This window comes from Silene latifolia, chromosome 11 (assembly GCF_048544455.1).
Source record: "Silene latifolia isolate original U9 population chromosome 11, ASM4854445v1, whole genome shotgun sequence".
Taxonomy (NCBI): Eukaryota; Viridiplantae; Streptophyta; class Magnoliopsida; order Caryophyllales; family Caryophyllaceae; genus Silene; species Silene latifolia.
In genome coordinates this window covers 194,359,038-194,371,274 of record NC_133536.1, presented here as the reverse complement: position 1 = coordinate 194,371,274, position 12,237 = coordinate 194,359,038, and the positions used below count along the sequence as shown (strand labels likewise).

Here is a 12,237-nt window from a genome sequence, read left to right as displayed (position 1 = left end):
CTCCAGCCGTTCAGCGCATCAAGGGCACACACAAATGGCGGGTAGAGGGGTTAGATACTCAGATGTAGGTAGCCTAACCCCTAACGAAGCTGTTTTACAATGTCCTATAACGAATAATCTCGGGAACTGCATCCAAAAACTCCCATTTCACAAAAAATTGAAATAAATAATCGGAGTCAATAAGTCATTCACAAAGCCAAATACAGAGACATGATGCTGAATGCCTGAATGTTATTCACTGGCAAGCAGAAATATCAGATTCTGAAATCTAAACCAACTCCAGAGTCTCTTAAAAGTGGAAGCTCGTCATAAAGGGAAGATGATACCCAAGAATAGAAAAGTGATGGAAAAAACTGGGATGCTAGGTAACTCGAGAAGAGATAGCTCCTTGGCAACTTCTATACTTACTGTAACATGAAAGGTGACTATAATGATGAGACATGTAATGTAATATCTTATTTCAATTTCAAGTATCAGTTCGAATGACCAAGTGACATGGACCCGTGACCAACTAAACACCCAGTACTTGATTCACAAGACAGTGAGTGAGCAGTAGTTTTTTTTTTATGATGAAGCCAGAAACACACTTTTCTTTAGTTTTGGATGAAGTTCTCGGCGCAATTTTCATTAAGGGTAATAGCGCAATACTGAGTACATTCGACATCCCCCTTTTTCTGCCACTAGCAGGAGCTCTCGAGTCATTAGAGGAATGTCGTTGAGACAGCAAGTGCAGTAGAGATTCATTCAGATTAAACAAGTGCCGATAGAAGATTTACAGCAAAGTGGTATCAACCAATTCGAATGATTGAGAAGTCCAGTTTTTTTATAGTAACAAGGCAAGAACTTACAAACAATTGAAAATTGATACTTCGTACTAGTTAAAAAGACATTATAACGGAAACATCCTTTTTGTGCTTCTAGCACAAGGTTAAGGCTGCGACATTCGGCCTTCTTTTATCCCCGCAATTTGCGAGAGCCCTTGAGGTTGGGGTAATGATGTGTTGTAAAAGTTAAAGATATCTAGACGTCTGATGCAAAATGCTCCTACTTATCAGATATCTAGACGACTGATGCAAAATGCTACTACTTATCAAGTAAGACGTGATAGGAACCCAAAAACATAGACAAGATGCACAATCTAATATTCAAGTAAACATTCATAAGCCAAGAAGTGATATCCACAACAATGAAGATCAAGTGTTCCAGTATCTCAAGGTAGAGGTAGTTAGTCAACAATATCAGTAAATTAGGTAGATAACTCACCTCAAATCCTCGAATCTGAAGGAAATTACATTGCAACAAGATTGGCCCACAGACCAAACAATTGCTCCTCACTCAGAAGCCACAATTCCATCAAACCACAACTACTATAGATATGACATCATATAATACTCACCCATCTGCAACAACGTATTTACCTTCTCATGGTTTGGTTCTTGACAGATCAGTCTTTAACCTGTAAAACAATTCCTCACAACAATCTCAAACAAAGAAAATAAAAAGGAATTATAAGTCCCAATGCCAAAAATACGTGAGGTGATTAAGATAACATGATATTTGATATTCTGTAAGAAACATAAATATAATTCATCCTTTGAGACCTCAACCTCATGACAACACGAAAAGGAAAGATGAGTATGCTTCAAACCATTTGAAAATTGTTTATTTCAATGGAAAGTATGATGTAGATTGGCCAAATAAAACGTACTAGTACAATCAAGCGAAAAGACTCGGGAAAGAATAAAGGTAAGCAATACAAGATTAGATTCATGGTGAACAACTGACTTGTTCTATTTTACAGAGAACTCATGCTGCTAGAGCAGCTGATATTTCCCGAATTCTGATACAGTGATTATGATTAACTCACATCTAGTACACAAGCTATGACATTCTTTTTATAAGCTTCACAACAAACCCTTCAACTAATTGTACACATAGAAAATTAAGAACTCAACAAGACTCTATCACAGAGAAATTCAACAATCACTTGATGTTAGGTGAAGGTTATTGTTTAACTATAAGAGTTACGAGCTAAACCCCTAAGCATCCTCAACACCAAGCCCATAAAGGACCCCAGCATACTTCTCTGGGCAGCCATTGAAGAAATTCTCCTTCAATTTCATAAATGTAGAGCAAGTAAGCAAGCTATCTGATCCAGCCTGGTGACAAATTCCAAATCTTTCGACTTCCAACAACTCAGCAAGCTTGTTAAGCCCACCATGGAGGCTATTGCAGAACTTCATCAAATGCTTGATGTCATACACTATGGGAAAATATAGGTTGATCAAGTTGAAAAACCCAGTTTGTGTTTCAGGTAAATCCCGACAAGACAACAACTTTAGCAAGTACCCAAAATCATACCCACTATGAAAAGTCACCCACTTAATACAATCATTCAACACAATCCCAGATGACATAAGAAGCTCAGCAAATCGATTCGAGTCAATACCCGCCTCAATATTCTTCTCAAAATCAATCCCACATTGCTTCAAAAGCAAAATGGAATCACTAGCATACACATCTTCACCAACATCAAACTCCTTAAAATTGAACTGCCAAATGCAAAACTTATCAGTCCCACAGGTAGGCAAGTTTCCTTTCTCATCAGAAAAAGTAAGACCCAATTGAATTAACTTCAACATATCAACATTAGCTTTCAAGGTCTGATAATTATATTCTGTAATGTTCTTAAAGTTGCCTACGGGCCGAATAACAACGCCAGGAAACTCAGAATCCATAGCCACATAAGGATACTTATCAACAATTTCTCTAATCAAATCAAATTCTTCCTCTAAATTATAACTCCAAACCTCTCTGATTTGAATCTTATCCTCAGTTTTTGCCATAACAAACCCAGATCTGCACATAAAAACACATAAAATTTGAAACTTTTTCACACAAATCAAACAAAAACCTGATAAAGTTGTCAACTTTGACTGAGATATGGTAAAAATTGGAACTTTTACACACAAATCAAACTATACAATAAAGTTGTGAAGTTTGAGTGAGAAATGGCAAAGTTAGAAACTTTGGTACATAAATCAAATACAAACCCAACAAATATATGACCTTTTTAAGTATAAAAATGACACAAATCTAACAAAAATGAAAGAAAGATAAGAAGTTTGAGTGAAAACTCTGACCTTTAGAAGGTGGGAAGATGGAGTTAGAGCATTAGATCTCAGGAGAAAGTTAATTTTTAATGATAAATAGCAGACAAACTTTGTTGAGGAAGAGTGTTGTGTGGGTGCTAACTGCTAAGAGCGAGCGCTTCCGGAGACAAAAGAGAAGAAGATGATGATGATGATAATTAGGAAATTTACTTAAAATAATTCTCATAAAAAAGGGAAAATAGATGAGTTAACTATAACCATAACAACCCGGATTTTCATATAATAAAATCGAACATAAATAAGTGAGTTCTAGTTAAATAAATTGAACTAACTAAATACAAGCTTGTAATGACAATAGATACATTTCTTTTCTCGACTCACTTGCTAGCTTAAGCCAACCCAACTAGTAAATAATAGATTAATAGCATCGAATCTGCAATGTCTATCATAAGAATGACTCAAATATTTCTTTTACACAAACTATTTTTAAATAATATTGAATTATTTTAACTAAATGATATATGCATGTGCAACTTTGCACGAGTTTTAAGCTAGTACCGGATTATATAACACAAAACCAGTAAGCAAATACATTATTAACGAAACATCGTTAGAATCCCTTTCATATTTAATAAACATCTTAGAATCTCTGTTCACACACTGCCGTGAGTACGTGAAATTTACAAAGAATTTAGTTAGTAGCAAAGGTAGCACTCGCTATCCAAGTTTTCAAAAAACGATTGAGATTATCGATTTTTAGGTTCGCCTCTACATGGACTATCCAACGATAGGACTAACGACCTCAATAGACTACACGAAAGATGGAGATTAGCGCGCGGCCTCCGATCGACCACAACCACCAATAGAGCGTGTGACCTCAATATCGGAAGTCCAAGTGATAGAGCGACATGCCAAAATCAGTGGACCTAGGGTTTCTACGAATGCACGTTCTTTGGAGCATTATACTCTATTTTAAGCTTAACAAGAGTCAAGAGAGGTTCTAAAACTAGTACTTTCCTAGTCATTGTTTATCTTTTTTTATTTTGAGAAGTATTTTATTCCTAGGAAAACAAATGATTGAGACGGATTAAGTATTTAACTACAGTTCTCGCTATTAGAACTGAATGCCACATTGGTAATTCATCAATCATTCACCCTCAACTAACAACATTGTTGTTGTGGCTGTGAATTTGCATCGAAAGAGTTAGGGTTTTGCGCATTTTAGCTTGATATGGAGTATAATTCAGTATTGTTGTTTGCTTTTGAATTTGCTTGGGAGAGTGGTTCTGTGAATTTGCATCGAAACATATTTCGACATAGACCAGGCATTCTGAAAACGTACTCTAATCATGAATCTTTGGATTGTTTTCGAAGGATACAAGCAGTTCATATAACATCTTTGGAAAAGACGGACAAAATAATTCTAAAATGCAAATTAAGTAACCACACACATTTGTGACGCTCATATCAACTTCTTGATAATCAATAACTTAGAGTTGAGGAATAAACCATGTCGGTGGGCAAAATGAAGAACGGGTATCACCGCCTTCATAAAACCGTCGTACTTGTTCACGCTTGATGTCATATACACCCATATCATGTCCTCCTTTCTCTGTCACGAGTGACCAACCGTCATTTTGATCATCTGTGAAATATATACAATTACGTTCCAAAGATTTGGAACCTATAGGAACACATATAGAAGTGTTATGGCCTACGAATAACGCCACATCACCCAAATCTTCAATTTCGTCCCAAATTTTGGTGTTGAGATCAATCTTGTACACAGCAAAATCAATTGTTTGGTAATAAAGATCGAAGTTACTCTTAAACCCATCCGAATGCAATACTTCATGCTTGACTCGCACTACCAAAAGGAGATCAGTCCCGGATTGTACCAAATATAATTTCGACCACCCTTGATCCATTACAGCCAAAAGATCGGGTAAGTCGGGTAAATAATCCATTGGTTTTACAACCCCAAGACTGTTGAACAGATTATCAACATCCCAATATCTGACTGATCCATTGGTGTACAAAACAAACACAGAATCATCAACGCCTATCGCATCAACAATCCGAGTAAGCCCATCCTGAGGATCCTTTTCAGATACTGATATCCAAGATTGATCTCCATGCCTAGCAAAAGCCACATGCTCGATATCATAATAAAGTACCGCCATTAAAACAAACTCCTCCTTGCCATTATGAGACAGTTTGAGCACAACAAGTCTGGTCAAAGGGATTGTTAAACACCAACCACAATATTCTTCTTCATCTTCAAAGATTTCGTGGTCGTATTCAGGTAGGTGTGGGAGAGTATTCAATCTAGGGAAACTAATACTCGCTTTGGTGATAGGATTGAACAATTGAACATCGAAATCAAACCCAACTTTTGCAATCCAACCATAAGGCGAACCCCAACATCTTGCTCTGAATGTCTCGGGTAGAGTCAGTTGGTAACACTTGTCATTGTTAAGATTATATATCTTTCGAACGCAATGCGGGTTATCGTTAGTGTTTTCAGCAAGTAAAAGCCATGGTACTACTGGTTTAGGCCTCCATAGGTGCTTTATTGAGGACGAAGCATGATTCCAGGACCGACAAACGGTAGAAAAATAAATAAAATCTTCGAAAGATTCCAACTTGAATGCAACATCTTCAAGAAGTTCGAGAGGGAATGTAGACCAATCGGCTGCCATCTAATAGCAGCAGTAAAATTTGAGAAACATAATTAGATATATGTACACTACTGTAAGACGATTAATCAGAAAACAACTTTTCCAATTAAAACTAATCCTTGTATTATTATACTCCGTATATAATAAAAGGAAGTAAGGAACTAACTTTAGCAATTAAAAATAAAAAAGAAAACGAAGGAGATGAATGGGAGTTACCTTGAGACTTGAGAGAAGGAGATGTACTGTTAGTTGCTCCTGGGTTGTTTGGAAATTAGGATTGAAGGTGTGTTCTATTTGTGTTGATTGTTTAGGCAATTCCCTATTTACTACTCCGTAAAAGAATAGGAAAACTTTAAGTTTTACCGTCTAAATTACATTTCCTATTTTGATAAAATCTCTTATTCACTTTCCTGTTTTGATATAAAACCCCTTATTTAAAATTTGTCTCTTATTTCAAAAAAAAAAATTTGTCTCTAAGATTTTTGTGATAAAATTTTTTCATTGTTTTTCAGATACGGAATTTACTCAATCACATACATTTTTTCATTGTTTTTCCATACATTACCCTTTAACCAAATAATCCAAAAAATCTCTCTTCTCTCCTCCTCAAAACTTAACTCAATTTTTTTCACCTTAAATGGAGGTAGAAACAATTATACTCACTTAACTCAATAATTATCAACAAGTAATTAGAAAGTCATTCATATACTCATTTCTTTCGTTGATTTGGCCAATTGCCAACAATTGTATTGAATATGTTTTACAAATATTAGGCCGCTAAATCATTTCTTTCGTTGATTTGATTAAGAGGTCATTCATGGTACTCGCTTCCAAAATTCGGTTATCTAAATTGCATACTTTTAAACAAGTAATTACTCCTTTTTAAAATTAAAATCACATCGGCTATTTTTTCCGTTGAATTATCTTTTTTTCAAGTTAGGGTTTGTTTTTAATTTAGGTTTTTCCCCAATTAGAGGTGGTGGAAAGGTGATAGGGTCAAGAAGGGTGGTCGGTCTACACAACAACGAGGTAGTTCGGTAGGGGTGGGTGTTTGGGTGACGTTATAGGAAGTCCGGTATGGGTTGACAACATGTTTGGTAGGGGATGGTGGTTGTCGTTCAGCTAACAATGGTTGTCCGACAAAGGATGGGGTAGCGGGGGTGGTGGTGGGGTGCTTTTCAATTTTAATTTATTTTTTAAGTTTTTGACTATTGAAAGGAAAATGAGAGATGGGAAAATGTGGAGTAGTAAATATAAATTGTGAAATTGGAAATTGCGTATGTGATAGAGTGAAACTTGTATGTGAAAGAGCAATACCCTAAAAAAATTATAAACAATTTAGGCTAAATCATCAATTACTCCCTTTTATAATGTACTTTTTCAAAATTATTCCTTTTTTAAAAAAAAAAAAATTAAAAATTACACCCATAAAATTGTAGAAATTTTGAAATTGCTCCCAAATTCCTATATTTCTACTTTTATGACGAAAATGCCCTTGATTTATTTTCTTCTCCTTCTTCTCCTCCTTGTCTCCCTATTTTCTATTCTCCTTTTGTCTTAATCCCTATACACCGTTCAACCACAACAATCACCGTCTTTCACCGCCAACCACCACAATCACCCACTCTCTCTAAACTCAACCTTTCAATGATGAAAGTAAACCCAACAACATATAAAATAACAAAATAATCAACAAATTAGCCGAATTAAACGATAGGAACCAAGTAATAAAACAAATAAGCAAGAGAAGGGTAGAGAAGACAAGGAAGAATGGAAATTAAGGAGAGAAAGAAGAATGAAAAATAATATGAGAATCGAGGGCATTTTCGTCTTAAATGTACAAAAATAGGGATTTGGGAGCAATTTAAAAATTTCAGCAATTTTCTGGGTGTAATTTTTAAACTTTTTTTTTAAAAAGGAGTAAGTTTGAAAAAGTGTACTATAAAAAGGAGTAATTGATAATTTAGCCAACAATTTATTAATTTTGTTTAAAAATATATACATTTCACATTACTTAACTTTTTGATTAGTTTTATGGTTAATTTTTTTCCTAAAATAAAAACTCTACACCTACCACGCATTCATTGCGCAGAATCTAAACTAGTTTTTATATAAAATCGTTTATTTTCTATTTGATTTTTTAAATCCAAAATATATTAATGATAAATTTATGAGTTATGCAACTTTAAAATAGTTTTATTTAATTTAAAATAAATTTTAATGCTAAATAAATGTAGCTCCGACGGGCTGGACACCAATAATAGTTATTTATTTATCCCGATGTACATAAGATTAATATGACTTGATACACTTGTTTTTTTGGGTCAGCTCATATCATTTTGGACTGGGTCAATTACGGGTCAGATTGTTTTGGGTTGGGCCACCGTATTCGTTTCTCCTTTTCACTACAAAAAAAACGCATACAAAGGTGAACACCAACATTTATCTGAAAATCTCGTCATCGAAGAGAGAGAAACTAGAGAGATAATCAATGGCGACCGACATCAACAATGGCGGCGGCGACAGCACCACCACCACCAACGAAACAGCAGCAAAGAAGCAAAACCCTAAGAAATGCAATTTACTTGATCATCACGCCATCAAATACCTTCTTGACGAAACTGTTTGTGAGGTATACTTCTTTTACTCGACATTCTGATCATCTTCATATGTTAATTGCTACAATTTCATATTAATTTGATTCTTAATGTTTTAATTTGTATGATTCTATTCTGTTGAATTTTCGAATTGGAAGAGTATCATATGTTGATTTTTAGGGTTCTAATTAAGTAATCAACGCCTGAGTGGTTGAGTAATAGTGTGTAGATTTTGCTGGCGGTTGTTGTTGGATATGTGATTGTTGAATGTTCAGTAACGCTTCGTAGTTTACCATATGTTGTACTCCGTATTTGATTACACTTCTCCGATTCGCAAATATTCTCCGCTTTTGTAATCCCTAACGCTTATCTCCTATACTACCACAGAAGATATCTTATTTTTTGTGAATCAGAGGGAGTGTATTTAGGAGGTATGGGAACTATTTTGGTGAAATACGGAATATTTTAACTATTCTCATGTGCAAGATGAAGCGGATGAATGTAATTGAGTGGCCGGAGTAGTTAACGATCATAGTGTCTATGTTTTCGTTTATAGGTCGTCAACTTTTGTAGCTATTTGTATATGACAATCGAGAAACAACAACAACAACAATACAACCCTAATACTAATTTGATCTAGGATCGTCTAACAGAACGCATATACTAATTTTCTGTAAATCGATCTATCATGTACTGCTTGCAAGTTGCAAAAGCTAAAAAGGAGGATAATATTTTGGAATGGAAGATATTTGTGCGTTTGTCTTCATAGACCCTCTATAACTGGATAAGCAGCCTAATCTCTGCGTTTGTCTCGCATTGATCATTAAATTTGAATGGAAGATATTTTTGCTTACGGAACTCATGTTATTGGAAACACCAATTGATTCCGGTGTTTATATTTGGAAGGCTGATGTTTCTTCTTTCTTGTTCAAATGAATGCCAGGTTGTTCATAGATGCGGTTTTCCGGAAGATGTAAGGTTGAGCAATATGAAATTGTTGATGGGATCGTTGATCATAATCCTTGCTCTTGTGGCGCAGTTTTACCCAAAGAAGTTTCCAGATAATCGTTACTTTTTAATCGGCTGCATTGTATTATATCCTTTTCTTTGATGATAATTTTGTTTTCCATTTAGTACTGTAGCAAGCACTTTCTAGAGAGTTAATAAGGCCTTCTCTTTTTCACCCGTCCCTTGTCCACTCGTTGCTTTTCCTCTCTTTTGTTCAACTATCTACAGCCACGGGTTCTTTCTATGTCGGTTTGGGCCCAAGGGATTTCTTTTCATATTTCAATTGGTGAAAACATTCTTCATCTTTAGAGTCTAGACTGCTTTTTTGCTTGAATTATTTTAGTTTATAAGCAACCTCTGGCTAAAACTTGTTACGTCTTAGTTGATGTTGTTGCATCCTTGACTTTCCCGCACATATGTTATCTTAAACGTCGTGTTGCAGCTGATCATTTACAAGAAACAAAGGAATGCCATCGTGTTCACTCACCCTCCAAGGGTAGGTTTTTGATTTGTGCTTCCAGCCAGTATATTTTTAAATAGTGAAGTCCTGAGTGGTTTGCCTTGACTTTCCTCTTGATTTAAATTTTAAGTTTTTATAAAAAAAATCCGGAATTCGATTTTAAAACCTCTAAGTTTACCTTGACTTTCCATTACATTTTCGTTCTCCCTTTTTGTTTTTCATTTTCCCTTTTCTATTCGCATTTTGAGGTGTGCGTTCACCCATGGACGGTTCGAAAGGATGATTCATGTCAGCCGACCCCAAATCATTTTGGGATTAAGGCTCTGAGTGGTTTGCCGGGGAAAGATTCTTCTTATGCTATTTGAATTTTTTATGTTATAGTGAGTTGGATTTTGTCACATGGATGTTACCTATCGACACGATTTTCACACGTATCAGTCATCAGTCATGTTGATTATCTGATATGCTTTCTGGTAAAACCTATCATGTGAGAATCAGATAATCCATGTATGATATATTGATATATGACCTTTTCAATTTTATCCTTTTTCTGTGATGGTGCAGTCTTATCCATCCAGATTGAATAGCATATTGTGCATATATTTCAAGAAAGCCCCATCTAAGTGTTAGAGTTCTTCTCTCTTTGAGTGCAGAATTCCAATAAATTAGGTTTTCATCAGTACTATAATAATGCACCCTTGATCCTGAGTGTATGTGTGATTTTGATAATTGTTATGATGTGGACGGTATACCCAGCAGTCAGCACAGTATTTCTGAGATCTGCAAGTTTCTGTTATCCGAATCTTCAGTTTCTTCTTGCATCTTTCTCAGGGATCCTCCAATGTCACGGGCGTGGTTGTATCGTCCACATTCCCCAGGTTCTCCGATATGTATACATTGACGATAGAAAGCGCTGATCCAAATTCCATTTCTGCAAACAAACCTGTTGAGTTGACAAAGAGCGTCACTAAATGGTAATTTTCTCTCTCCCTCTCCCTCTGGTCATGGGGCGTCTCGTTTATGGAGGAGATAATCATTTTATGTATTTTTAATGGTGCCAAAGAGACTAATATCCAGATTTTACAGAGTAAAGTCAATGACTCATATGGTTAAAATAAGGCTTGATACAAAAAATAAAGTATATTTTTCAAAATTCGAAGGGTAACTATTATACTCAACCAATATTACAAACATTTCCTATGATTTTCTGAATTCTTGTGTAACATTTTAAAACAACTTATATAAAACATAACGGAGGGATGTGATTTTCATTCATTATTGTCGTCTAGAAACCTCATCTCCGCCACAATTGGGAGTCCTTGAGGTATTGGGGAATATGGTGTGGCTGTGGTAGTCATTTTCATCTATTTTGTGTTATGTCCAAATTGTTTTAGGTTCACCAAGGATGGAGTATTGGTGGAAGGCATTTTCTGGAATGATGTTAAAGGGCTCTTAGAAAGTCATTACAAAGAACCAAAGAAGAACAGTTGACTAGCTATATGACTGTATCACAAGACACTCACTAGTTGAACCGAAGGTGCATCTTATGGACATAGAAATCAGTATTAGTGGTTGTATGTTTAAAATACAAATGACATTCTAAATTATCCTGTAAGTTTTCTCTCTCTCTCTCTGAGTTCTCTCGATTTTGCAGGATTTAGACATTTACGATATACTCTTGAACTGGTTGATATAACATTTCAGTAGTTACGGAGGTATTTCCTATTATCCTGTCTGACGATATAAAATGCTGCAGTTCAACTTAATCTTCATGAAGTAAATGTTGCAATTTCAAATACTAAGATTATACTAAGATTATACATCTTAGTAGTTCGTGTTGGTTTAAGCCATTTAAGTCCCATCACTATTGGCATATTAATAACATTATCTTACATTCTTAATGTCTAAAAGTTCAGTCTATGGCGAGAAAGGGGAGAGTCTATTAGGATAGAGACCACTATTGAATATATTGACGACCCACTATTTCTGTATGATCCACATTTTGTTTCAAAGTTGAGCACCTGTATTAAGTGGAAGATAGATGATGTAGAAAGGCAAGAGAAAAGTAGTGGGGAACGAAGGGCGGGTGGCGTAGTCAGTAGGTGGTGTAAGTTTGTAATGAATGGAGTGAGATCCAGGTGTTGTCTATTGTTCAACTTGTTCAAGAGAATTACGTATCAAGGAAGTAGTGTTGATGTGCATATGCAGATGTTCTACTTGAAATGGGACATATAACTAGTTGTGCACAGTGAATAGTACATGTTTTGCCTTCGAGTCCATCACCGTGTTTTACCCCATATTTATTGATCTAGTTGGCCGAGTGTCTGATACAGAAAAGTTAAAAAAGTACTAGTAAAGATAGGTAAAATGTGTTGTTG

The 12,237-nt window shown here is 35.4% G+C and overlaps 3 protein-coding genes across 4 annotated transcripts; 1 reads left to right on the top strand and 2 right to left on the bottom strand.

Moving 5' to 3' along the window:
- Positions 1–1,741: 1,741 nt before the first annotated feature.
- On the bottom strand, positions 1,742–3,590 carry LOC141612232 (putative CCR4-associated factor 1 homolog 7). Its single transcript, XM_074430967.1, has 2 exons — positions 3,144–3,590; positions 1,742–2,859 (listed from the first exon to the last, which is right to left on the bottom strand). The coding sequence occupies exon 2, from the start codon at positions 2,844–2,846 to the stop codon at positions 2,040–2,042; it is 807 nt and encodes a 268-aa protein (XP_074287068.1). The 5' UTR covers positions 2,847–2,859; positions 3,144–3,590; the 3' UTR covers positions 1,742–2,039.
- Positions 3,591–4,441: 851 nt separating this feature from the next.
- Positions 4,442–6,093, bottom strand: LOC141615264 (F-box protein At2g17036-like). The gene is made up of 2 exons (XM_074433692.1): positions 6,011–6,093; positions 4,442–5,815 (listed from the first exon to the last, which is right to left on the bottom strand). Exon 2 carries the CDS (start codon positions 5,813–5,815, stop codon positions 4,604–4,606), a length of 1,212 nt encoding a protein of 403 aa, XP_074289793.1. The 5' UTR covers positions 6,011–6,093; the 3' UTR covers positions 4,442–4,603.
- A 2,083-nt stretch (positions 6,094–8,176) lies between these two features.
- On the top strand, positions 8,177–11,621 carry LOC141612230 (signal peptidase complex subunit 2-like). Of its 2 annotated transcripts, none has more exons than XM_074430966.1 (5): positions 8,177–8,426; positions 9,335–9,486; positions 9,814–9,895; positions 10,691–10,833; positions 11,254–11,621. In XM_074430966.1, exons 1-5 carry the CDS (start codon positions 8,286–8,288, stop codon positions 11,348–11,350), a joined length of 615 nt encoding a protein of 204 aa, XP_074287067.1. In that variant the 5' UTR covers positions 8,177–8,285; the 3' UTR covers positions 11,351–11,621. The 2 variants fall into 2 exon arrangements, with proteins under 2 accessions (XP_074287067.1, XP_074287066.1); XM_074430965.1 differs by having other exon boundaries at positions 8,210–8,426; positions 9,335–9,490; positions 9,818–9,895.
- The last annotated feature ends 616 nt before the right edge of the window (positions 11,622–12,237 follow it).

Excerpts from the sequence above, each read along its gene's own strand:
- LOC141612230 (XM_074430966.1), top strand. The coding sequence starts at position 8,286 with ATGGCGACCGACATCAACAATGGCGGCGGCGACAGCACCACCACCACC. Across the intron at positions 9,896-10,690 it reads TGTTCACTCACCCTCCAAGG|GGATCCTCCAATGTCACGGG; the intron begins GTAGGTTTTTGA and ends CATCTTTCTCAG. Across the intron at positions 10,834-11,253 it reads ACAAAGAGCGTCACTAAATG|GTTCACCAAGGATGGAGTAT; the intron begins GTAATTTTCTCT and ends AAATTGTTTTAG.
- LOC141612232 (XM_074430967.1), bottom strand. The coding sequence starts at position 2,846 with ATGGCAAAAACTGAGGATAAGATTCAAATCAGAGAGGTTTGGAGTTAT.
- LOC141615264 (XM_074433692.1), bottom strand. The coding sequence starts at position 5,815 with ATGGCAGCCGATTGGTCTACATTCCCTCTCGAACTTCTTGAAGATGTT.